General features: G+C 46.2%; 1 protein-coding gene across 12 annotated transcripts in view; it reads right to left on the bottom strand.

Annotated features, from left to right (window-relative positions):
* RALGPS1 (Ral GEF with PH domain and SH3 binding motif 1) overlaps nucleotides 1–23,384 on the bottom strand; it is a 378,783-nt gene that overhangs the window by 305,464 nt on the left and 49,935 nt on the right. For 2 of the 12 annotated variants that reach the window (XM_010351346.3, XM_074395355.1), the window contains exon 1: nucleotides 16,100–16,545. The exons of 1 other annotated variant lie outside the window; for it this stretch is intronic. In XM_010351346.3, coding sequence (XP_010349648.1) covers nucleotides 16,100–16,217 — 118 coding nt within the window. In that variant the 5' untranslated portion in view covers nucleotides 16,218–16,545. 9 more of the 12 variants (XM_039474735.2, XM_039474736.2, XM_010351347.2 and 6 more) reach the window with 9 other exon arrangements.

Below are 23,384 nucleotides of genomic sequence, written 5' to 3'. Positions count from 1 at the left end.
CCATATTAGGCATGAATCAGTAGTTAATTCTTTATGGCTGAATACTCCTTTATATGTATACACCACATTTTGTTTATCTGTTCATAAACTGATTGATACTTGGGTTGTTTCCATTTTTGGCAATTACTAATAATATTGCGATGAGGCTTCCTGCTAGTAGTCACTCTCCCTTTCTTCTTTAGAATTTCTGTTTTTTTAGGTAGACACATAGCTTCCCTGAGTGTAGATTACATTTCCTGGCTTCCCCTACTAGTAGTTGTGGCCATAAGACCAAGATTAAATGAATGAGATTTAAGAGGTATCATGTAGAATTTCTGGAGAATAACCCTCAAAGGCTGGAATGTACATGGAAAGGCTAGAGCTCCTGCAGCCATTTTAGGCCGTGAAGTGACTTTGGACTTTAAGAAACCCGGGTCTCTGACCATGCAGGCTTCATACCTGCTCTGGGCTAATTACCTTCTGACTTTTGCACATAAGAAACTTCCAACTTGTTTATGTCTTTGTTATTTTGCATTTTCTCTCATTCATAGCACAACCTAAAGAAGTGGCTCTCGTATATTCTCACTCATAGGCGGGTGTTGAACAATGAGAACACATGGACACAGGGAGGGGAGCACTACACACTGGGGTCCGTTGGGGGGAAATGGGGGAGGGACGGCGGGGTGGGGAGGTGGGAAGAGATAGCATGGGGAGAAATGACAGATACAGGTGAGGGGATGGAAGGCAGCAAACCACACTGCCATGTGTGTACCTATGCAACAATCTTGCATGTTCTTCATATGTACCCCAAAACCTAAAATGCAATTAAAAAAAAAAAAAGAAAACAAAAAACAAAAAACAAAAAAAAAGAAGTGGCTCTCTCATAAGCAGAGTGATAAGAGTTAAATGAGAAAATATAACACAGCCATTTTTATATTCCCTCAACAAAGAGTCTAGCACTGTTTTTATATAGCAGGTAAGTCAAACATTTGTTGAAATGCATAAGAATCTGGAAAAATAAAGGCAATTTCACTCCTTTTAAAAACTATCTTGGCCAGGAGCAGCAGCTCACGCCTTTAATCCCAGGACTTCGGGAGGCTGCAGCAGGCAGACCACTTGAGGCCAGGCGTTTAAGACCAGCCTGGCCAACAAGGTGAAACTCCATCTCTACCAGAAATATTTTTAAATTAGCTAGGTATGGTGGCACAGGCCTGTAATCCTAGCTATTCAGGAGGCTGAGGCATTAGAATTGTTTGAACCCAGGAGGCAGAGGTCGCAGTGAGTCAAGAGTGTACTACTATACTTCAGGCTGGGCAACAGAGCAAGACTCTGTTTCAAAATAAATAAAATCAATCAATAAATATTTGTTTACCAACTTATTTTTCCAGGTAAACATCATTATTTTTTAAAGTTTTATAAAATATCTCAAAAGAACTGCATTAAATCTTTGTCAACATTTGGAGATATAACATTATCACTACTACTACATTTAAACTTCTTTGGAGAGAGCCAAGAACTGATTAATTGATTTCATCTTATCCATTCAATACATATTTAGTATGAGGCTCCTCTGTAACAAGCCTAGTTATAACAATGGCACTTTGGAGTTAACAAAAAAATAAATAAATAAATAAACAAACAAACAAACATTAGGTAAAGAATCCTGGTAGCCCAGCTCAGTGGGTCACGCCTGTAATCCCAGATTCTCAGAAGGCTGAGACAGAGGAACACTTGAGGCCGGGAGTTTAAAACCAACCTGAGCAATACTGCAAGATCCCATCTCTAAAAAAAAATTTTTTAAGCCAAGTGTGGTGGCACATACCTGTAGTCCCAACTACTTAGGAGGCTGAGGTGGAAGGATGACTTGAACCAAGAAGTTCAAGACTTCAGTGAGCTATGATTGCACTACTGCACTCCAGCCTGGGCAACAGAGCAAGATTCCATCTCTGAAAAAATAAAAATAAATCCCTAATGCCACTTCCCTTGAATGTCTGTCAACTAAAGTACTTGGGGAAGTAGAAGTGGCAATGAAAATTTCTATCATCACTAAAGCCTAAGATTACTTGTCCTCGTCACCTCCAGGTGTTGATTCAGAATCTCTTGCCTCTCTTCTTCACAGTCAGTAAAACTACTTTGATCATAATTAATAGTTCCTGGGCCTCTTCATTTTCTATCATGTAACATTTTTATGACTCTCCACTGCTATCCTTATCGTCTCAGTGTTCCAATATTTTTGCCAGTGGATCTGGTTTTCCCTCTCATATGTTGCTAATCTCATACTGAACTTCTTACTGTTGATGTTCTTTATTTCAAACGTGTTACACAGGCAGGATTTGGTCCAGTGGAGATATATACAGAGGTACTCAGATGATGGTCATCATCATTATCATCATCATTTATTGAACCGTTACTCTGTGACAGATACTTTGCTAAGCACCTTATTCGTAAAAATATACCACCAAATCCATGTGATAATTCTCTAATGAATTATTAGAGAGAAAATGAGAAAACTGAGTCCCAAAGAGGTTAGGTAACATATCCAAGAACTCACAGCCAGTAAGAGTATCCTTGGCCGGAAGTAGTGGCGCACGCCTGTAATCTCAGCACTTTGGGAAGACGAGGCGGGCAGATCACCTGAGATCAGGAGTTTGAGACCAGCCTGGCCAATACAGTGAAACCCTGTCTCTACTAAAAATACAAACTCAGCCAGGCATGGTGGCAGGCACCTGTAATCCCAGCTACTTGGAAGGCTGAAACATGAGAATCATTTGAAGCCAGGAGGTGGAGGTTGCAGTGAGCTGAGATTGCACCACCACACTCCAGCCTAGGCAACAAGAGCGAGACTGTCTCAAAAAATAGAAAGTATTCTCACTGGTAGTATGCACAACGGCAGGATCTGAACACAGCTCAGTATGCCTGTTATTCTGAAACATTTCTTTATGTTCTATTCTATAGGAGCTGAATAGCATTTTATATTCTGTACTGGTTCACATATCCCATCATCCTGACTCTACTTTCTATCAATCTGTTCCCTTTTCTTTGCCCAGCATTTGGGTTTCTCAGCTCAACCAACATTAATTCCATTTCTTCCTTTCCTGAGGAGCAAAAGGCATCACGCCAGGATGGTCAGTGCTGGTATTAAGGACTCCCCTCAAGTTAACCCTGATCCTTCTCACTACTCCTCAGCTGTGGCTTTCAGCACCGGGGTCAGTGGCAACTAGGTCTGTGCCTTTGTCCTACACTCCAAGGGCTTAGAGTCTAGGGTAATGCTAACAACACACACACTGTACCACAGATCAGTTTCCCACTGGATCTCTCTGATGAAAGGATCTTCACCTGGTTCTGTAACCTGAGTGCAGTCAGGTCCTTAGGCTTACCAGAGGGCCAGACTTCCATTTTTACCAATTTAGGATACCACCCCTCATATCCCCACTAGCAGTCTGAGCAGATCCCAAGTATTCTAACTCTTAGACCCCACCCATAAGTTCCAGAAATTCTATAACAGGCTTTTCCCTGCTATCCAAGCATGGGATATAGAGTGGACCAGGGATGCACCCCCATGCCAAGTCACAGATACCTACCCACACATCCCATTAGTCTAATTTGAATGGTTTAATCATCTTCCCAGAGTCCAACTGTTCCCATCAGCTGCCTTTCCTAGGACCTGGACACACTCGTCCTGAACCTTACAGTGTTAGATGGGGGAGGGCACAACTCTCCAGCTTCAGGGAACAGAGATTTGAGTCCAAAGGACCAGCAACAAAAGGCATGAGGGAATTGCTTGAGAAGGTTGCTGGGAGGCAGTAAAGGATGTAGAGACTGTCTGCAGCAAGGGGCCTCTTTCAGAGTCTTCTGCACATGGCAACAAAGGTAACTGAAGCATAACCTTTCATGGGAGACCGGCTCTGACACTAGTGTAAACAAATGTTGATGGGTGGGGGGGAGGGGCACAGAGGGCTTAGCTCCAGGGGACAGGGCAATAATTCCCTAATGAATTACTAGAGAGAAAATGGAAAAACTGAAGCCCTGCAGGAAAGGAAGTGGAGGCTGATGCCCCCACCACCAGTTTCCACACCATCAATCTTCCTGTCTTTCTTCCTAGCTGCCTACTCCTCCTCTTGCTTCTTCCCTGACTCTTCCCACTTCCACCCTTCGAACTGACGTTCCCCACCATTTCAGCCCGGACTCTCATCCACTACCACACAGCCTTCCTGAGTGATCCCATCCTCTCCTACAATACAACATTCTTGGCCAGCTACCCAAGAATGACCCAAGTATCTCTCCCCAGCCCAGGGTGCATCGGAAACACCTGGGAAAACTCTTAAACATAAGACTACCAGTTTCCCTCCCTGCAAACACCACAGAGGACTCTGATGCTCTAGAGTATGAGAACCAATCCAGCCCAGATATCTCTCTCGGCTGCAGATTAGCAGACCAGTCGCCAAGAGGGCAGGTCTACCAAGCGATCCCACAGCCATTTCAAACTCAAAATAGCCCAAACCAGTATTCCTTTCATGTTCCATAGCTCAGTGACTGGTCCTACTATCTCATGGCACCAAGTGAGAAACTCTGACGTTGCCCTTCCTCCTATCAGGAGAAGAGGGCTCTACATCAGTTTCTTTTGAACCTGCTTTCTCCTCCCCATCCCCCTAGCCAGGAGCCATGAGACCACTCCTAAATTCCTGTAATAACCCTCACTCAACTCCCAGTCTAGACTCCTTTTACATCATCATCCTCCACAATGCCACCAGGACTGTAAGTGACAATCTTTCTCTCCTCTTATAACTTGAATGATTCTCCACTGACCACAAGACAACACCCGCACTCCTAAGCACTGCCTGCAAGTCCCTCTGCAAACTGACCCCAAATCACCTCTCTAACCTTCTCTCCTGCAGCTCCTCCTCCCTCCATCCTCCACTACAAACCTCATACTCCAGCAATACCACACTGTCCACCATCCCTGAAGCACATCATACTCTTTCTTGCTTCTGTACCTCTGTACAATCTACTTCCTCTGCCTGTATTCCGCTTCACATGGAAAAGTGAAAATCTTTAAGAGCCTGTGAGTGTTATTCGGTCCCATGAGCTTCCATTTCCACTACTATACTTCCCATGACACTGCCTTATCATTGTGTATTTACTTCTATCTGTCAAGTCTTGGGGCTCCTGAGGGCAGGGTCTGCAGTGTCAAGCCCTATTACATGCTTAGTAAACATTTACTTAATGATTGAAAAGCATTAATGAGATCCAAGTATTCTTCCACACCGTCAAGAAGCAAAGGAAGAAACCAGTCTTTAAAGCAATAAAATAAGGCCAACTGCTATCTTGGAAATCACAGGTAATGTTTCAGTAATAGATGCTTTTGGTGACAGCTGGAAGTTATGAAAAATGAGTCAGCAACTACATAATTTGTCCATTATTTCTGGCACAGTCCAAGGAAAGAAAGCCGTGACCAGAACATGAACACTGCTCTGTCCCTTGCTCTCAGTGCTTTAGCATGCTGGCTCCCCAGTACATCTGGAGTTTACCATGCCCTTTCCCCAGCTAGGATAATGGCAGATGCAACTGTCACCTCTCTATCTGGCTAGCTTCAGTTCATCTTTCAGGTGTCAGCTTAAAGGCCCCTTCCTCTAGTAAGCTGTCTCTGACTCTCCTAGCAGGGAAGCCATTCAATGTATGGTCTCTTAGCACCTTATACTCCTCTTTTGTAGACATCAATGCTATAATTATGATTTTTTTTTTAAGAGACAGGGTCTTACTATGTTTCCCAGGCTGGTCTCATTATGTTGCCCAAGCTAGACTCAACTCTTAGGCTCAAGCACTCTTCCTGCCTTAGCCTTCTGAGTAGCTGGGACTACAGGTGTACAACAATGTGCACTGTAATTACTTTTTTTTTTTTTGAGATGGAGTCTCACTCTGTCTCCCAGGCTGGAGTGCAGTGGTGTCATCTCAGCTCACTGCAACCTCTGCCTCCCAGGTTCCAGCAATTCTCCTGCCTCAGCCGCCCAAGTAGCTGAGATTAAAGGCACGTGCTATCACACCCAGCTAATTTTTAGTATTTGTTTTCTTTTCTTTTTTTTTTTTTTTTTTTTTTTTTTGAGATGGAGTCTCACTCCTATCACCAGGCTGGAGTGCTGGAGAGCAGTGGCCCGATCCTGGTTCACTGAAACTTCCGTTTTCTGCTTTCAAGCAATTCTTCTGCCTCAGCCTCCCGAGTAGCTGGGACTACAGGTATGCACCACCATGCCTGGCTAATTTTTTTTTGGATTTTTAGTAGACACAGGGTTTCACCATGTTGGCCAGGATGGTCCACTCTTGACCTTGTGACCCGCCCGCCTCAGCCTCCCAAAGTGGTGGGATTACAGGCGTGAGCCACTGCACCCGGCCTAATTTTTTGTACTTTTAGTAGAGATGGGGTTTCACCATGTTGGCAAGGCTGGTCTTGAACTCCTGATCTCAAGTGATCCACCTGCCTCAGCCTCCCAAAGTGCTGGGATTACAAGCATGAGCCACTGCACCCGGCCCCTATAATTACTTTTTTATGTACCTGTTATTGTTTTTATATTTATTTAACCTTGCTACTAGACTGTAAGCTAAAGGACAGCAAGAACCAGATCTGTCTTTTTCTACCACGGTGGCCCCACACTCGGCATAGCACTGGCACTCAGTAGACCCTGGACAAGAACTGGATGGATGGATGGATGGATGGCCAGATGGGCTGGTGGGCAAGTAATTGTGGAGAACAGGGAAGAATGAGGAATAAGGTTACCTTCAATTATTGGTACAATCCTTGATAATCATCCGGCTCTCTTTGTTCTGTCTTAAGCCTCATAACACAATCTCACATATTAAAACTGGGGCTTTCCTACTGAAAAAGGATGCATGCACACCAGAGATATTCCTGTTTACTTGGTAAGTGGGAGTCTCAAAGCAAATGGACACATTTGGCATTCTGACTTCACATTCATTGATCTTTCTATATACCAGGTTGCTTCTCTGTTCCACAAGTACTACTGGAAATATTGATAAAACTAGGTTCCAAGAATCTCTCATTCCTTAAGAAGCCCCCTGAGATCATGATCGTATTAACAGACCACAAGAGGCACTGTCTTTTCTTAGCTAGCCACCAACACTGAACTAGATATTGGAGCTGTGTGCTAAGTCAAGTTTGGGCCTTGTTCCCATACAGCCACATTGCAGATTCAACAAAGGCCCCTGAAGCAGACACTTTCATCTGAGATAAACGCTTCACCATGGGCATGGTTTATTACCAGCAGTACATGAACTGCAAGCAGCTGTTGAGAAACTGCCATATGCATATAGATGTGTTTCAGTTCACGGTCTTTGTCAGGTGGAGAATCAGGACACCTGAGTAGGAAACTCTAGCAAAGTCACCATCCACATCTGGAAAGTGGAAAGAGTGGATTCAATGAATGGTAACCATCAGGACAGACAGACACTATATGTGATAAGCACAAAGGCCATAGTGGTGCTCATTGCCAAGGTGTCTCATAGCAGATATGGCCAGAGATATAGTAAAGAAATAAACTGACTGAAACAACAATTATCTTCTAAAAACAGTAAAGGATGCTATATATCAATCAGCAAGTAACTTCTAATCTTATCAAAAAAGCTTGTCAGCACAGTGGCTCACTCCTGTAATCCCAGCACTTTGGGAGGCTGAGGTGGCAGGCAGATCATGAGGTCAGGATATCAAGACCATCCTGGCCATGGTGAAACCATGTCTCTACTAAAATACAAAAAAAAATTAGCCAGGTGTGGTGGCGCACACCTGTAGTTCCAGCTACTCAGGAGGATGAGGCAGGGGAATCGCCTGAATCCCGGAGACAGGTTGTAGTGAGCCGAGATCATGCCACTGCACTTCAGCCTGGCAAAAGAGCAAGACTCTGTCTCAAAAAAAAAAAAAGCTTGTCAGCTAGGTGGAGTGGCACTTGAGAACTACTTGGGAGGCTGAAGGAGGAGGAATACTTGAGGCCATGAGTTGAAGGCTGTAGTGTGCTATAATCACACCTGTGAACAGCCACTGCACTCCATCCCAGGTGACTCAGCGAGACTGCCTCTCTTAAAAAAAATAAAAAAAGAGCTTCTCAACAACACAAATTTTAACCCTAGTTACAAACTAATCATCACAGGTACCAATAATTACTATAGTTTAACCATTTACAGAAAAATTCAGTATTTTCTGACCCATAGAATGAAACAAGACCTTAAATCCATCATTCCAAATGTAACTCAACTCCTCGAATTCAATTATCAGGAAACTGAAATATCTAAAACCAAGAAAAACTGTTTTAAGTACCTTTTTCCAATGAAGCCCTGTTGCCTTATCTCACCTGACTTCTACAATGAGTGTGTCAGAAACCACACCCTGAGGCGACAGGAGCATGAGCAGAGGCCCCTGAGGCATTAAGACCCTCAGCTTCTCTCATAGCTGCATCTTGGGCAACGTATCTAACCTCTCTGAGCTTCCATTTTCTTCTATGCATATCAAAACCTGCCCTACCTACCTGCAGAATCAATCTAAGTCTGGAATAAAAGATGTGAAGAGATCTTTTTAAGTGTTGTTAAGTATTGAGATATTGTATAACGGATGGAACTTCAAATCTAACAACCTTCTCATTTTATAGATTCAAATCAGTCACTAGGCACCCACTATTGGCTCCATTTGTTCATCCAATAAACATTTATGGAGCATCTACTACAGGCCAAATGCTAGGTGGTGGGCAAAACAGCCCTGTTGGTGGGCAAAACAGACACAGTTCATGACCTGATGGGACTGCACTGCACAAGGGGAGAGAGACATATCCAGCAGTCACCCTATTAAGCATATTCTTACAGCTCGAAGGCCATGCTAATTATTTGGTCTTTTTTCTAACAGAAATTAGAAGCCACTGGAGGATTTTAAGCAAAGGGAATGACATACTCAGACCATTCTAGCTGCCTCATACCAGCCCTGGGGTAGGCTCTAAATATGCACGAACAAATGTGGACCCTTACTCTGTAAAGTCTAGAGAAAGGTCATGAGAAGTCATTAGTGGGCACGACTGTACTGTATGCTACGGCAGGGCACACAGTGAGAGAGTTGTGGGAGCCGAGCAGGAGAACAATCTATAAACGCTAGTGGACTGAAAGTGTTAGAGATATGGTGCCTAGAAGGAAAAAATAAAACAGCTGCAGAGAGGACTAATCCTCTCTGTAATTCCACATAACGAACTTTATTGCCACAGAAAGACACAGCAAACTGTCTTGAATCCATTAACTTGTTTTCCATAAATATTTAATTATTCAGAAATATGCCAAAAGCACAAACTTCCCTTGCCCTAGTTATCAGGCTTATACAAGAGTGGGTGATAATTATTGTATCCAATAAACAGGGACTTAAATACATTCCTTATTCTTCTTTTCATCTCAGATGATTTTAAAAGAAACCTATGACTATCAAACATTTAAATTTTCTTCTGATTACTCAAAAATTGACTTGACCTTAAAAGCATAAAATAGAAATATTTAAATCCTGACGAGAGAAAGTATCATGTTGCATTATTAGTTCATATTAAAGTCCCATCATTTACATGGAATAGCAGAATGATTAAACAGAAAGAACTTGAGAAGCCAGCCCCCAGTTCCTAAATGGGCCCGAGACAGAGGCCCTGCCCCCAGAATGGCTCCGTCCTCTTCCTCACCAGTTCCCTATGCGGGAGTTGAGGCTTGCATCTGCAATCCCAATGCAGGAAGAGTTCTGCCTACCATCCTGGATGTGTTCGCCGGCCCCCCATCACCAAGTACATGTGTGTTTTAACACACTGCTTATGCAATAACTCACATAACTTCCATAGGCGATACATTAATACCCTGAGAAAAGCATCCTAAAAATCTCATGACCCTGGGTGAAAACAGGACACCATTCTAGCTCCCATGTCCTGGGTGCTCACAATGTGCAAGTCCTCTGCTAAGCCCTATTCTGTAGCATCTCCCTGAAACCCTGTACAAACCACACAAAGGTATGTACTATCTCACCTCTTGTATTGATGAGGAAACAGGTATAGCCATTTGCTCAAAGCCACATGGCTTGTGATGAAGTCAGGACACAAACCCACATCTGTTTGTGTCCCAATTCCAGAGTCTGTGCTTTAAGCACTGCCCTATCTGCCTCTCTGATGCTCAGTAAATAAATCTCCTGCAAAGAAGAACACCACAGATTTGAAAGCTCTACAGAAAAACCAAGGAATAATTTGCTGTTCTGGGTCTTCAGGTCTCTACACTGCTCAGTAAGCACAGGTGAGACAAGTACAACTCATGCCTCTCTTTGGGGGAAAAGTCATCAAATTGATCAGTGCAGGCGCTCAGACAAAGAAAAGGTGCTCATGATGATGATGGGTGAAACCCACCTTTCAGAAGAGCTCATGCAGAAAGTGGGGAGGAAACACTTATAGACAAGTCCATGGCCCTGCTGCCAACAGGGCTGGTGAGGAAGGTCCTGAGGACTCCTTGAGCACTTTATGACTTCAGAGTTGATTTCTCAGACACCTTGACCATCACCTTCACTTTCAATGCCTAACTTTCACCATGACTACTACCCCATCACTAGGACCCAGAGGAAACAGCTCAAGAGGTACTTCTTGGTTCTCCCACAGCACCATGTATAAATACAACAGTGAGCACTCCTTAAGCATTAGCTTCCTGGCAGGCACTGTGCTAAACACTGCACTGCATTATTTCACTGAAATCTTCAACAGCCCTATGTTAGGTAATACTGCTATCCCCACTTTACCAAATCAGTAAACCAAGACTCAGAGCTGGGAAGACACCTGCCCATGGTCACACAGGCTGTCTGCGACAGAGTAGGATTTGAACCCGGGTCTGCCTGGCTCTGAGCCTGAATCTGCTCAGCTACTTCACAAGAAGTTCTCTGTTACGGCCAATCACCTTCAGTAACCTTCTGTTTGTGAGTGACTTCTCCACTGACTGTGAGGTCCCAAAGGGCAGAGACAAAGCTTCATCTGCACGTGTCCAGCATCCAGTACAAGGCTTATCCCAAAGCAAGAGCCCAGCAAGGCAGGTTAATGAATGCCCACCTGAAGAAAATATAGTGTATTCTCTGTTAAGAAAGGAGGCCCAGAAACACTCCTCATGGAAGCCAATCCAACCAACTCTTCCCCTCAGTTAAAATCTATGGGCCACCTACTCGGCTCCTTTGGCTTGCTCCTCCACACCCCAGCCCAAGGGAAGGGAGAGCAGCCATACTTCTGCAGAAAGGAGAGGTGAGTTTCAGCAAGCATAAGCGGCTCATTTCAGACTTGTCCATTTTTCTGCTTCCTCATCTTGACTTTCAGCATCTGCAACAAATAATTTTCTTCCCCATCCCTAAGATTTTTTAGGACAAGTATCACCAGCCATACTCAAAGCCTACAGCTAGCGTACAGCACAGCACGTGCCTATCTCAGAGCCAGCACTCAAATACTGGGGGAGTGAAGAAGTAGAGTCCAGAGAATAAGCTTCACCAGAGACGTGGTGAAGTATAAACAAAAATTTGACACCATTTCGTAGCATGATTTGTCTCAGCATGGGTCCATCACACTGTTCAAAAAGAGCCTACCCTGTGCCAAGCCCTGGAGATCCAGCAGCAAAGAAAGCAGGAAACTTTCCTTGTGCAGACTAGCGATACAGGCAAAAAGTCACACATGCAATAACATGACATGTGCTCTGATCCAGGTACACACAGAATGAAAGTCAAGGGAGTAAAAATAGGAGGGTGCCTGGAAAAATTAAGTCAGTTTCAAAAAGGAGGGAAAATTTGAGCTGAGGAGGCAATTCCCAAATCACCCCAGGGAGAAGTCATTGTTCCCTGCCTCTGTGACCTCACACACTGCTCACCGCCCACCACTTGGCCCACTATACTGTTCGGTAATCCATGACTTGTGTGCCAATCTCCATACAGAGCATGTGAGCACCTCAAAGGCAAGGACTTTAGGCATTTTCCATGGATCCCCCTTAAATGTCCAGTAAATATCTGCTCACAAAAAATAGAGTCTATTTCAGATCATTAATAACATAGCAGCTCATCCTTCTTATGCACCTACTATGACCTGCTATTGCTGTATGTACTTTGCATTGCATGATCTCACTTCCTCTGCACAAAAATCCCTGAAGACAGATCCTATTACCATTATCTATTTTACAGATATGGAAACTAAGATGCAGAGAGATTAGGTAAATTGTTCCAAGTCACACAGCCAGTAAGTGACAGAGCTGGACTTTGAATCACAACCTGAATGGAAAATCAGTTCTCAATTACCAGTAAACAAATTCCTTTTCCTTTCTCTTTCTGTACTCTGTCTTGCATCCAGATACATGGATTGCCTTTTAATCTACTGTTCACTGGGACCAAGGCCACATTTTTTCCTAGAGGAGGACAAAGGACGTCTCTTGTTAGTCTTCTAAATAATGACTGCTAACCAATACTGAGTAAACATCATTGGTGAATGAAGAGTGGAGGTACAAAAGTGTGCTTCTATCAGTCAAAAACATTTATTAAAAAGGAACTGTGGCCAGGCGTGGTGGCTCTTGCCTGTAATCCCAGCACTTTGGGAGACCAAAGCGGGCGGATCACAAGGTCCAATCAAGAGATCAAGACCATCCTGGCCAACATAGTGAAATCCCATCTCTACTAAAATACAAAAATTAGCTGGGCGTGGTGGTGCAGGCCTTTAGTCCCAGCTACTCCAGGAGACTAAGGCAGGAGAATTGCTTGAACCCAGGAAGCAGAGGCTGCAGTGAGCCAAGATCATGCCACTGCACTCCAGCCTGGAGACAGAGCAAGACGCTGTCTTAAAAAAAAAAAGGCACTGTACACACCAACTGACATATTTTCCATTGTTAGAACAATTTCCAAAGTAAATCAAGTGAATACATAAAGCAGCAATTAATATGTACAGAAAGCTATTCTTTGTGTAAGAGAAAGAATAGATAATAAACAAGAAACTGGTAACAGTGGTTACCTCTAGGGAAAAGGACTAGGAACTGTCAACTTGAGGCAAGAAAGACACTAACTTTACAATTTATTCCCCTAATTTCCTTAAAAAAATCCATGTGTGACTTTTTTACTTCCTCAAAATATAAAACGAAAACTCTATTTGCTGGATGTGGTGGCTCACGCCTGTAATCCCAGCACTCTGGGAAGATCACTTGAGCCCAGGAGTTGGAGACCAGCCTGGACAATATAGCGAGATTCCCATCTCTACAAAAAATTAAAAAAAATTAGCCAGATATTGTGGCACAGTACTTGGGAGGTTAAGGTGGGAGGTTCATTTGAGCCTGGGAGGTCAAGGTTGCAGTGAGCCATGATTGCGCTACCGCACTCCAGTCTGGGTGACAGAGAGGGACCCCGTCTCTTAAAAAAAAAAAGGGTTCTGGGCCGGGCGCGGTGGCTCAAGCCTGTAATCCCAGCACTTTGGGAGGCTGAGGCGGGTGGATCACAAGGTCGAGAGATCGAGACCAACCTGGTCAACATGGTGAAACCCCGTCTCTACTAAAAATACAAAAAATTAGCTGGGCATGGTGGCGCGTGCCTGTAATCCCAGCTACTCAGGAGGCTGAGGCAGGAGAATTGCCTGAACCCAGGAGGCGGAGGTTGCGGTGAGCCGAGATCGCGCCATTGCACTCCAGCCTGGGTAACAAGAGCGAAACTCCGTCTCAAAAAAAAAAAAAAAAAAAAGGGGTTTTAAACTATATTTAAAGAAACCACTTATTACTGGGCCTTTCCCAAATGTTTACATACATACGATTGCAACCATGAAGAATTATGTATGTTTATGAACAAAAATTAAATGAACTTAATGTGTGATGAAATGGAACCATGCAACAAATTTTGTCTTTTATGTTGAAGTTCACTAAATTTACTAATATTACAATATTTTTGTGCAATAAATAAAATGCGTGTTAAAGGTATAGATACCATATGCATAAAAACGGCAGGTACAACTTGCCACACCTTCTTTCTAGTTAAAGTCCTTCATCTGTTCTTTCAACAAGCATTCAGTGAGCACCTACTTCATGCCAGGCAAGGTACTAGACAGATATTTTTAAGAGAACTAAACAACAGGTCATTAGTTTCTTTCCTCCTGACTCTGAAGAAAATATGACAGTACGCTAACCAGAAGACTAGAGCTAGAAGGACTCTTGATGATCACATAGTCTAACACCCTCCTCACTCAGCTAAGAAAACCAAGGTCTGGAGACAGGAGGAGATTTGTTCAAGGTTATATAAGAAGTAGAGGACTCAGAATTTCCTGTCCTGCTCTCCTTGCATGTTACATGCTGTTCTGAGTGGCTCGTGTTGAAAGATGGGCAGGCAGTGAGAAACAGAACAGGACCCTAACAATGAGGGCCAAGTGGATCAGGTGCCTTACCCATTCCTGTCTCATTTATTCTTCATAACCACCTCACAAGATGGGCATGGTTATCCTTGCTTTACAAATAAAGAAACCAAAGCTCTGTGAAGCTAAGAAGGTAGTGCTGGTTCACTCAGCAGGAGGTAGCAGCCTGCAGTTTCAAACAGACCTGACTGACTTCCAAGACAGAGTTCTTACCCTTCATACTGAAAAGGAAAATCAATTTCAAGAGGTGGGCCACATCAGAGAGCCTCAGATGCAGTATTTTTCATTAATGAAGTCTTTCTCTCGACCCTAAATGTTGCCAATCCCCTCATTATTCAACACATGTTCTAGCTCTTCTTTGCCACCAAGTTTGGGCTTTCCTTCTAACCCAAAGAGCATGATGGTCACTCAGAGAGCAGCAGTCTCTGAGAGCCATTAACACTGTTTGTGCCAAGACAGAATGGGAGAACTCTCACCTGCTGCTTCTAGATCCTCTGGTACCTGCCACACAAGCACAGGCCCCAGTAAGGACTTTATCTCCTCAATGCCACTGGGTCACCACTGTACCAACCAGTAGTAATGAGGGAGGCCGGCACCAAAAGTCCCATACCTTCTACGGCGGGAAAAAAAAAAAAAAAAAAAAACGCAGGTTAGTAGAGAAACCTCCACCTACCTTCTCTTCTGTCTATGCAACAAAGGCAGGAGGCATTACAGTTTGGACTGGTCAACTGCCAGGGAGAAGCACTGGACTTTGAAAGGTCACATATATGGGTACAGAGCACTCTTCCGAAATTCAGAAAGAGCCCCATCCTCCTGCTTTCTCCCTGCTCCAGTGGAGTCCTGGCATTACCTTCTTTTGGGAGTCTTCGAGTTTTCTGTGTGTGTTTTGAGATGGAGGAGTCTCACTCTATTGCCCAGGGTGGAGTGCAGTGGCATGATCTCGGCTCACTGAAACCTCCGCCTCCCAGGTTCAAGCAATTCTCCTGACTCAGCTTCCTGAGTAGCTGAGATTACAGGTACGTACCATCACACCCGGCTAATTTCTGTATTTTTTAGTAGATATGGGGTTTCACCATGTTGGCCAGGCTGGTATCAGACTCCTGACCTCAAATGATCCACCCAACTCGGCCTCCCAGAGTGCTGGGATTACAAGCGTGAGCCAACGCACCCAGCCTTCTTGGAATGTGGTGAAATTGGGGTCTGTACTTGGATGGGAGGAGAGGGACTTCCATAGCCTCAAGCCTGAGCCGTATGCTCCAGCTCACAGTCCTCATCAGGGTTGGGGTCTAAAGGTCAACAAATCAACGTTCTGCTTCTGCTTTCACTTGCCACTGCCACGTTGCAGCAGCTCCCTCAGAGTCCTCACAGGGAGAAGCAGTCACGATCCAAGACACAGCTGAGTCTTTTGGGAACTCCCAAGAAAACCTCACCCCGAACTGTGAAAAGAAAGTGGTCCAGTCTCACCTCTTAACAAACCCTCTCTTCTTTAGACTCTCCAGTCCCTGAATCCAACCCGCCCATCGGCAAGAGAAAAGGGAAACTCATAACTTTACCCAGCGATTTGCTCAGTAGGCACTGTTTCATCCTATCCTCACCAGGTCCCTGGGAGGCACACAGGCAGATACTAAGATGCTCATTTTGCAAAGGAGGAAACAGAGTGAAAAACTCTCCCAGGTGGCATAGTCAAAATCTTCTGAATTCTCATCCCTGCTCTCCCCACTTACCAGGCTGCCATTTCAGTCTTTTTGAGACGCACTGCTGAGACCTACAGCAGTTTCTGGTACCAGGAGCCAGCAAGCCAGGACCCCTCCAAGCCTCACAACACCCCTCAAGCACACACATTTTTCAACAGCCTATCGCCAATGACAGCCAACCCCCTGCCCCCTCCCCGCATCCAGGCATGTCCCTTCAACAGCAACAGGAAAGCCCCTGAGGTGCGAAAAACAGCGCGCCCCACTTAGGGAGCGGCGTGGCATAGGGGAGGCAGCCGGCCTGTAACCAGCGCAGCTGAGCTCCAAGCCCGAGTCAGCAGAAGCACAGGCAGGCCCGAATGGCCCTTCCAGCGGCAGCCCCGGATGCCCCAAGTATCTGCAGGGAGCCCAAAGCCCTCGCTCCCACCCAAGCCCCACTGGGCAGCGGAGAGGGCGGCCTTCCCTTCTCCGGTGACCACCCACCCTCGCCCGCTCCTCACCAGGAGCCCTGCTTCCGCCCCGCAGCCGCCTGGGTCCCGCCCCCCGGCTGCTGCAGGTCCCCAGGCCCCGCCCCCCGCACCTGTGCTTTCCACGGGCCGGGCGCGCCGGCCGCACCCCGCAGCCCCGCCCACGGCAGCCCCTCCGGCCCCGCCCCACGCACCTTGCAGCCGCGGTGCCCCGCCCAACCGCCTCCCCGGCCCCGCCCGCCGCGCCCGCGCCTCTTCCCCCTCAGTCCTTCACGCTCCCGGGGACCGGCGCGCCTCCGGCCCCGGACTCCAGAACCCACGGACCAGGGCCAGGCCCCGGCGCCGGGAACACGCAAGCACGGCCCCGCCCCGCCTCACGCACCGAGGCCCCTCCCCGGGTCCGGCGGCCCCCGGGGTTCCGCCCCCCGCACCTGCAGCTCCCTCAGGCCCGTCCTCAGGGCCCGCCCCGCCCCGCCCCGCCGGCCGCGCCCCTCACCGCCTCTTTCCCCGCCGCCGCAGTCCCGGCCGGTCACCTTGACGCGGGCCGCAGTGGCTGCCGCCGCTTCCTCATGGCCCTGGGAACGGCCCACCGGCAGCGGCGCGTTCGCTCAGAGGCCGGGGCCGCGCCGAGCCGGGTTCGGGCCGGGCCGGGCCGGGCGCAGCTGGAGCGCGAGCAGACGCGGGAGCGGAGCCGGTGCCCAGCCGCAGTAGGAACCGTCCGCTCCGGGGCCTGAACGGCGGGCTGCTCAGCCAATCGGCGCGCGGCACCAGAACAGCCCCCCCAACCAGCTCATCGCAGGGGCGGAGACACGCAAATCGGCCGGCTGGTCTTGCCAGTGCGCAGCCGCTGCATCTGCGGTCCCCCGGGGCTTCTACCTCCGCGCTTGTCGGCAGACGCCCTCTCCTTCCGCAGGGATGCTGCGCTGCCAGCACACCCGGCCCGCCGCCGCCACGCCCATCCCCTGCCTAGAAATTGTCGCGCATCTCATTCTCCACACGGCCGTCCAGGCCTCACCCAATTTCCCCCCTAAATCCGTACCTGGGATTTATCGTTTTCAACAAAAATGATTTTGTAAGCGAGACATCGCCTTAGTGCCCATTCTTCACAGCTGGGAGGTAGGCACAGCGCCCAAAACGTCAGAGCCAGAAGAAACCTCAGAAATCCTGGAGTATCACCCATTTTACAGCTGCGCAAAATTAGGCCCAACGAGGTAAGGGACTTGCCCAAGACCACACAGGTGCAAAGCTGGGGAATGTGCCCAAATCCTGTCTCCCTGCTCCCAGATCCTTGACTCTGCCAGGCACGGTGAGGTGAGCACAGAGGTTAAGTCATTTGGCTAAAGTCGCAGGGATAATAAATTGCAAAGGCAATTAAAGCCAGGTCTGTGAAGCTCCAGAAGTTTAGAACCACAGCAAAACTCTGTTCTGCCTCCCGCGGGCAGGAGGTATTATTCCCTGCCCTACTCCAAAAGATTCTTGGACCTGTAGACAAATAGAACGTCATCTTTACCATCTTCAAAGTAATTTTGCAGTAACATGAATGAGTATGGAAAGATTGGTTACTATGCTCCCCAAAGCTTATGAAAGAAAAAAAGAAACAAGAAAAAATATAGAGTCGGTAGAAGTTAAACAACCTGTATCTTAAGAGACCTCTGGGGGAAGTTTCTGCTATTTTGTATTAAGAAACCAGTCATCCTCAAAGAAGGTACTTAATTATTTTACATAAAGAGAACAGGAGCCTGGTGAAGTAGCTCATGCCTGTAATCCCAGTGCGTTGGAAGCCAAAGCCGAAGTATTGCTTGAGTTCAGGAGTGTGAGACCAGCCTGAGTAATGTGGCGAGACCCTGTCTCTACTAACAATACAAAACTTAGTGGGGCATGGCAGCGCAGCCTGTAGTCCCAGCTCCTCAGGAGACTGAGGTGGGAGCATCACTTGAGCCTGGGATATCAAGGCTGCAGTGAGCCTCAAGTGATGGTGCCACTGCACTCCAGCCTGGACAACAGAGGGAGACCCTGTCTCAGAGAGAGAGAGAGAGAGAGAGAGAGAGAGAGAGAGAGAGAGAACAAGAGACAGTATAGTGTAATGGTTCTGCCCTGGCTCTGCCACCAGCAAGCTGTGTGCATGGCATGCATGCATGTGAGCAAGTTACTTAGCATCTCTGTGTGCCTCCGTTTCTTTATTAAAAGATGAGTATGATAAAAGTAGCAGCCTCTTTAGACAGGCTGTTGGGAGGAATTAATGAGATAATACATAGAAGAAGGCCTGGTCCCTAACAGGAGTTCAATAAACATTGCTTACTATTATATTTACCTGTGTGACTTAGGGCAAGCACAGAAGGAATTTAGCACAGTGTGTGCAATGTATGCTTGCTAAATGGTATCTATAATTTTATTACGCCTATGCATACTTTCTAAGTTTTCTTCAATGAACACAGATTCTTTTGTGATATACTAAGAGTTATTGTAAACCCAATTTTAAATTGAGAAAAGGTCATTTAATTTTCATTCTCGTTGCTTCCAGAAGGATGCATTCATTCTTTCTACAAATACCTAATGGTTCTCTGCTACGTGCCAAGTGCTACTATAAATGCTGAGAAAACAGAAGTGAATAAAAGAGACAAAAATTCTTGTCCTCGTGGAGTTGACATTCAATGTGCTGGGGTAATGAGCACATTCTTAGTATCTAGTATGTTTGAGTTACTCCCAATGAGGGAAAAGAATTTTTGAGCCAGAGGAGGAAAGGAGGGTTGGAGAAATCACCAAGGGTCAATCCTCAACCCAGCTGTCTTCACACAGACTTATACTTCATGGAAAGCCAAACTTTGGGATAGTTCAAGGAGTTGTTCTCATTAGAGATGCTGACCAAAAGGAAGGTGTGGCAGACAGACTCTAGGGTGCCCCCCATAATCCCTGCCTCATGACATTCTAGTAGGCTAAGACAGCTATTAAAATCAGTATGTACAGTAGTAGGGTAGACAGAGAAAAGTGCTATGAGAGAAAAATGAAGCAGGGACGATGGGAGTTCAACTTTAAAGAAGACAGAGAAAGCTTAGATGGTGATAAATGAGAAATAATAGGTTTCTTAAAGCAATAAAACCAAGTCTGGTCTGAGAGAGAGAGAGAGAGAAGGATCTGAATAGACATGTCTCCAAAGAAGATACACAGTGGTCAATAAGCACGTGAAAAAGCACTCAATATCATTAGCCATTGGGGAAATGCAAATCAAAACCACTTCACACCCATTAGGATGGCTACAACAAATAAGATAGACAATAACAAACAAAGGTGGAGCGAATGGAACCCTTGGCCACATCTGGCCAAATTATACTCTTTGAGTAGGTTAATTATAACTCAATAAAGCTATTTTTTAAAGTTATTGTTGGCCAGGGGCAGTGGCTAACACCTGTAATTCCAGCACTTTCGGAAGCCGAGGCAGGAAGATCACCTGAGGTCAGGAGTTCCAGACCAGCCTGGCCAACACGGCAAAACCCTGTCTATACTAAAAATACAAAAATTAGCCAGGTACAGTGGCATGCACCTGTAGTCCCAGCTCTTGGGAGGCTGAGACAGGAGAATCACTTGAACACGGGAGGTGGAGGCTACAGTAAGCTGAGATCACGCCACTGTACTCCAGCCTGAGCAACAGAGCAAGACTCCATCTCAATAAATAAATAAATAAATAAAATTTATTGTAAAGTCTGATCAATCCCTCATTCCCATGCTTAAATATGTGTAACAGGATGTGGAGAGGATCTTAGCTGTGTCCACTAGAGGTCGTTGTAAAGTGTCACGTGCTGGGGTAATGAACACATTCTTAGTACCTAGTATGTTTGAGTTACTCTCAATGAGGGAAAAGAATTTTTGAGCCAGAGGAGGAAAGGAAGATGGAGGAATCACCAAGGGTCAATCCTCAACCCAGCTGTCTTCACACAGACGTACACTTCATGGAGAGCCAAACTTTGGGATGGTTCAAGGAGTTGTTCTCATTAGAGATGCTGACCAAAAGGAAGGTGTGGCAGACAGACTCTAGGGTGCCCCCCATAATCCCCACCTCATGAAGTCCCTGCCCTTGTGCGGGCAGGACCTGACTTGCTCCTAGCCAATAGAATGAAGCAAAGGTTTTAGGATGCATGTGATTGCATTAAACTGTAACCCATCTTGCTAGGAGACTCTCCGGCTGGCCCTGAAGATCTAAGCTGTCATGCTGTGAGCTGCCCTGTAGAGAGGCCCATGCTGCAAGGAACTAAGGGCAGACTCCAGCCAACAGCCAGCAAGAAAGCCCTCAGCCCAGTAGCCTGAAAGGAACAGAATGCTGCCAACAATCACATGAACTCAGAAGCAGATCCTTCACCTGTTGAACCTCAGATGCGACTGAAGCCACAGCCAACACCTTGATTATAGCCTGTGAGACTCTGAAAAAGAGTACCTAGCTAAGCTGTCCCTAGCCACTCTCAATGAGGGAAAGGAATAGAAACCTATAGAAACATTGAGATAATAAATGTGTGGGTGTTTTTTGTTTGTTTGTTTTTTGTTTTGTTTTTTTGTGTTTTTTTAAGACGCCGTCTCACTCTGTCACCCAGGCTGGAGTTCAGTGTCACGATCTCGGCTCACTGCAACCTCCACCTCCTGGGTTCAAGCGATTCCCCTGCCTCAGCCTCCTGAGTAGCTGGGATTACAGGCTCACACCACCAGGCCCAGCTAATTTTTGTATTTTTACAAATACAAAAGTTTCACCATATTGGCCAGGATGGTCTCGATCTCTTGATCTTGTGATCCGCCCACCTTGGCCCTCAAAGTGCTGAGATTACAGGCATAAGCCACCATGCCTGGCCACATGCGTGTTATTTTAAGCTGCCACATTTGTGATAAAATTGTTACACAGCAAAAGATAACTAATTCAGGGCATAACCCACTCTTTTCTGTTGCCTAAGAGGTAGCCCCTGTGCAGAGGCCATCCACACCCAGGTGTTATAAGGATTCTGGAATAAAGTATCCTCCAGAACCTGGTGGTTAGTATCTCTGGGGAAGTCAGAAGACAGAAAATAGGGTGCAGGAAAGAGCACTGTCATTAGGGACACAGGTGCTTTTCCTGTGCACACAGGTACAATGGTGAGGTGCTACCAAGGGGTGTCAGGGAAAACAGCCATCAATATGGGCAGCAGGAAGGAGGTGGAAGAATGAGGGACTGAAAGTGAAATTTTGAATTTAGTTCTAGGAACAATCTTGGCTTTTCTGCTTCCCATCTATGTGGCCTTGGACAAGTGTCCAAAACTCTTTATGCCTCAGTTTGCTCATTTCTGAGAAGATAATATCCAGAGTACCTATCTTACAGGGTGCTCCTAAGGAAAAGTGAGTTAATCCCGTAGTAACCATGAGAATGCACCCGAGAGACTTTCAACTATAGGGAGCTTATTTGACCAAGGGCCCAACTTCTGCACTCTGTAATCCATCAAAGCATTGGCACCAAAGCCATGTTACCCATGGGCTGCACCCAATGACCGACCATGGCAGGAATACCAAGGCAGGCCTGTCCCTGGGTGACAATGGGAGTCATCTGGTGATAATGTTTGGCTCAAGGACAGCCTGACAGCCTTGCTGACCCTTTGTTGGACTGTGTGGTAGTATGGCATGCTTCCACACACTCCCTTCCCTCTCTCCTTCACTTGAGGTCAGACTTGATTCACAGTCTGATGGCTCTCTCAACCCGTCCCAACTCCCTGCCCATTTCCCCTGATAAAATTCTTGCATGTTTAATTCTGTTGTCACACCTGCTCCTTAGTGAACCTGGACAGACACAAGAAGTACCAGGAATAGGCACTGAAAATAGGTGGTGAGTTGTGGATTTGGAATGGTTCACCCACTGCCCAGTAGATAAGAGAATACCCTCCTGCTGGAGCATAGATAGTCTCTGGAACAAGGTGGTGGCTTACTTGCTAATTATTTCACTGACGGCAACCTGGGAAAATATCCCCATGGAGGAGAATGCTATGGTGGGCACATATTTTCCAGAGTCTGAAAAATATGGGGAGAACAATGTGGACAAAGACAGAGGAAGTTAGTTGACTGGCTGTGTTGCAGAAGGATAAGAAGAGACTGAGAGCTGTTAAGGAGCAGTTAATGGCTAAGCCTGAGAACCAGAGAGCTTTGGTGGCAGCTTATAAAGAGGCTCCTATCATCTCTGGGGATGAAGGACAGACACAGTTGAGTTGCAGACTGAAGAGCTAAGCTACACTCCAGAGCCCCAGAGATGTTTGAATACTCAGGAAAGGAAATTCTATTATGTAAGTGTCAGGATCCCCTGCTGGGGTTAACCAAGGATTCTGAAACATAGGATAAGAACATCTGGATGGATATCCCTGAGGATGTTGACTCCATGACATGTACCCCAGGCCTCTCTGGGCTTCCCAAGTTGGCCTGCCTGTCCTGAGTTAGCACTGGAGGTATTGCTGTGCTGGAAGATGCTACAGAGGCTCTTCTGCACAGGCAACTCATGCCCATTTGGTTGCTGCCCCTGCTTCCACTCCTGGCTGCCAGGCTGAAAACTAGGATTAAATCCCAAAGTAACCTGGCTGGGGATGCACTGGACCAAACAAGGGAGAACAGAGATGCTATCCATAAATTGCAAAAATTAACCAGTTTATACTGGTTCAAGCCAAGGGAGTACCACTGGGATTGGATTTGGCAGGTACTTGATCAGGGAACTTGGAATGTAAGATTTGATAAGCAAGAAATCATTAACTTAGGGACACTTTCTCAGGACAAGGTATTGATTGATTGATTGACTGACTGACTGACTGATTTGAGACAGAGTCTTGCTTTGTTGCCCAGGCTGGAGTGCAGTGGTGCAATCT

Source organism: Saimiri boliviensis, chromosome 2 (assembly GCF_048565385.1).
Source record: "Saimiri boliviensis isolate mSaiBol1 chromosome 2, mSaiBol1.pri, whole genome shotgun sequence".
Classification (NCBI taxonomy): domain Eukaryota; kingdom Metazoa; phylum Chordata; class Mammalia; order Primates; family Cebidae; genus Saimiri; species Saimiri boliviensis.
The sequence above is the reverse complement of the archived record's forward strand: the minus strand, read 5'-3'. Positions and strand labels throughout refer to the sequence as shown.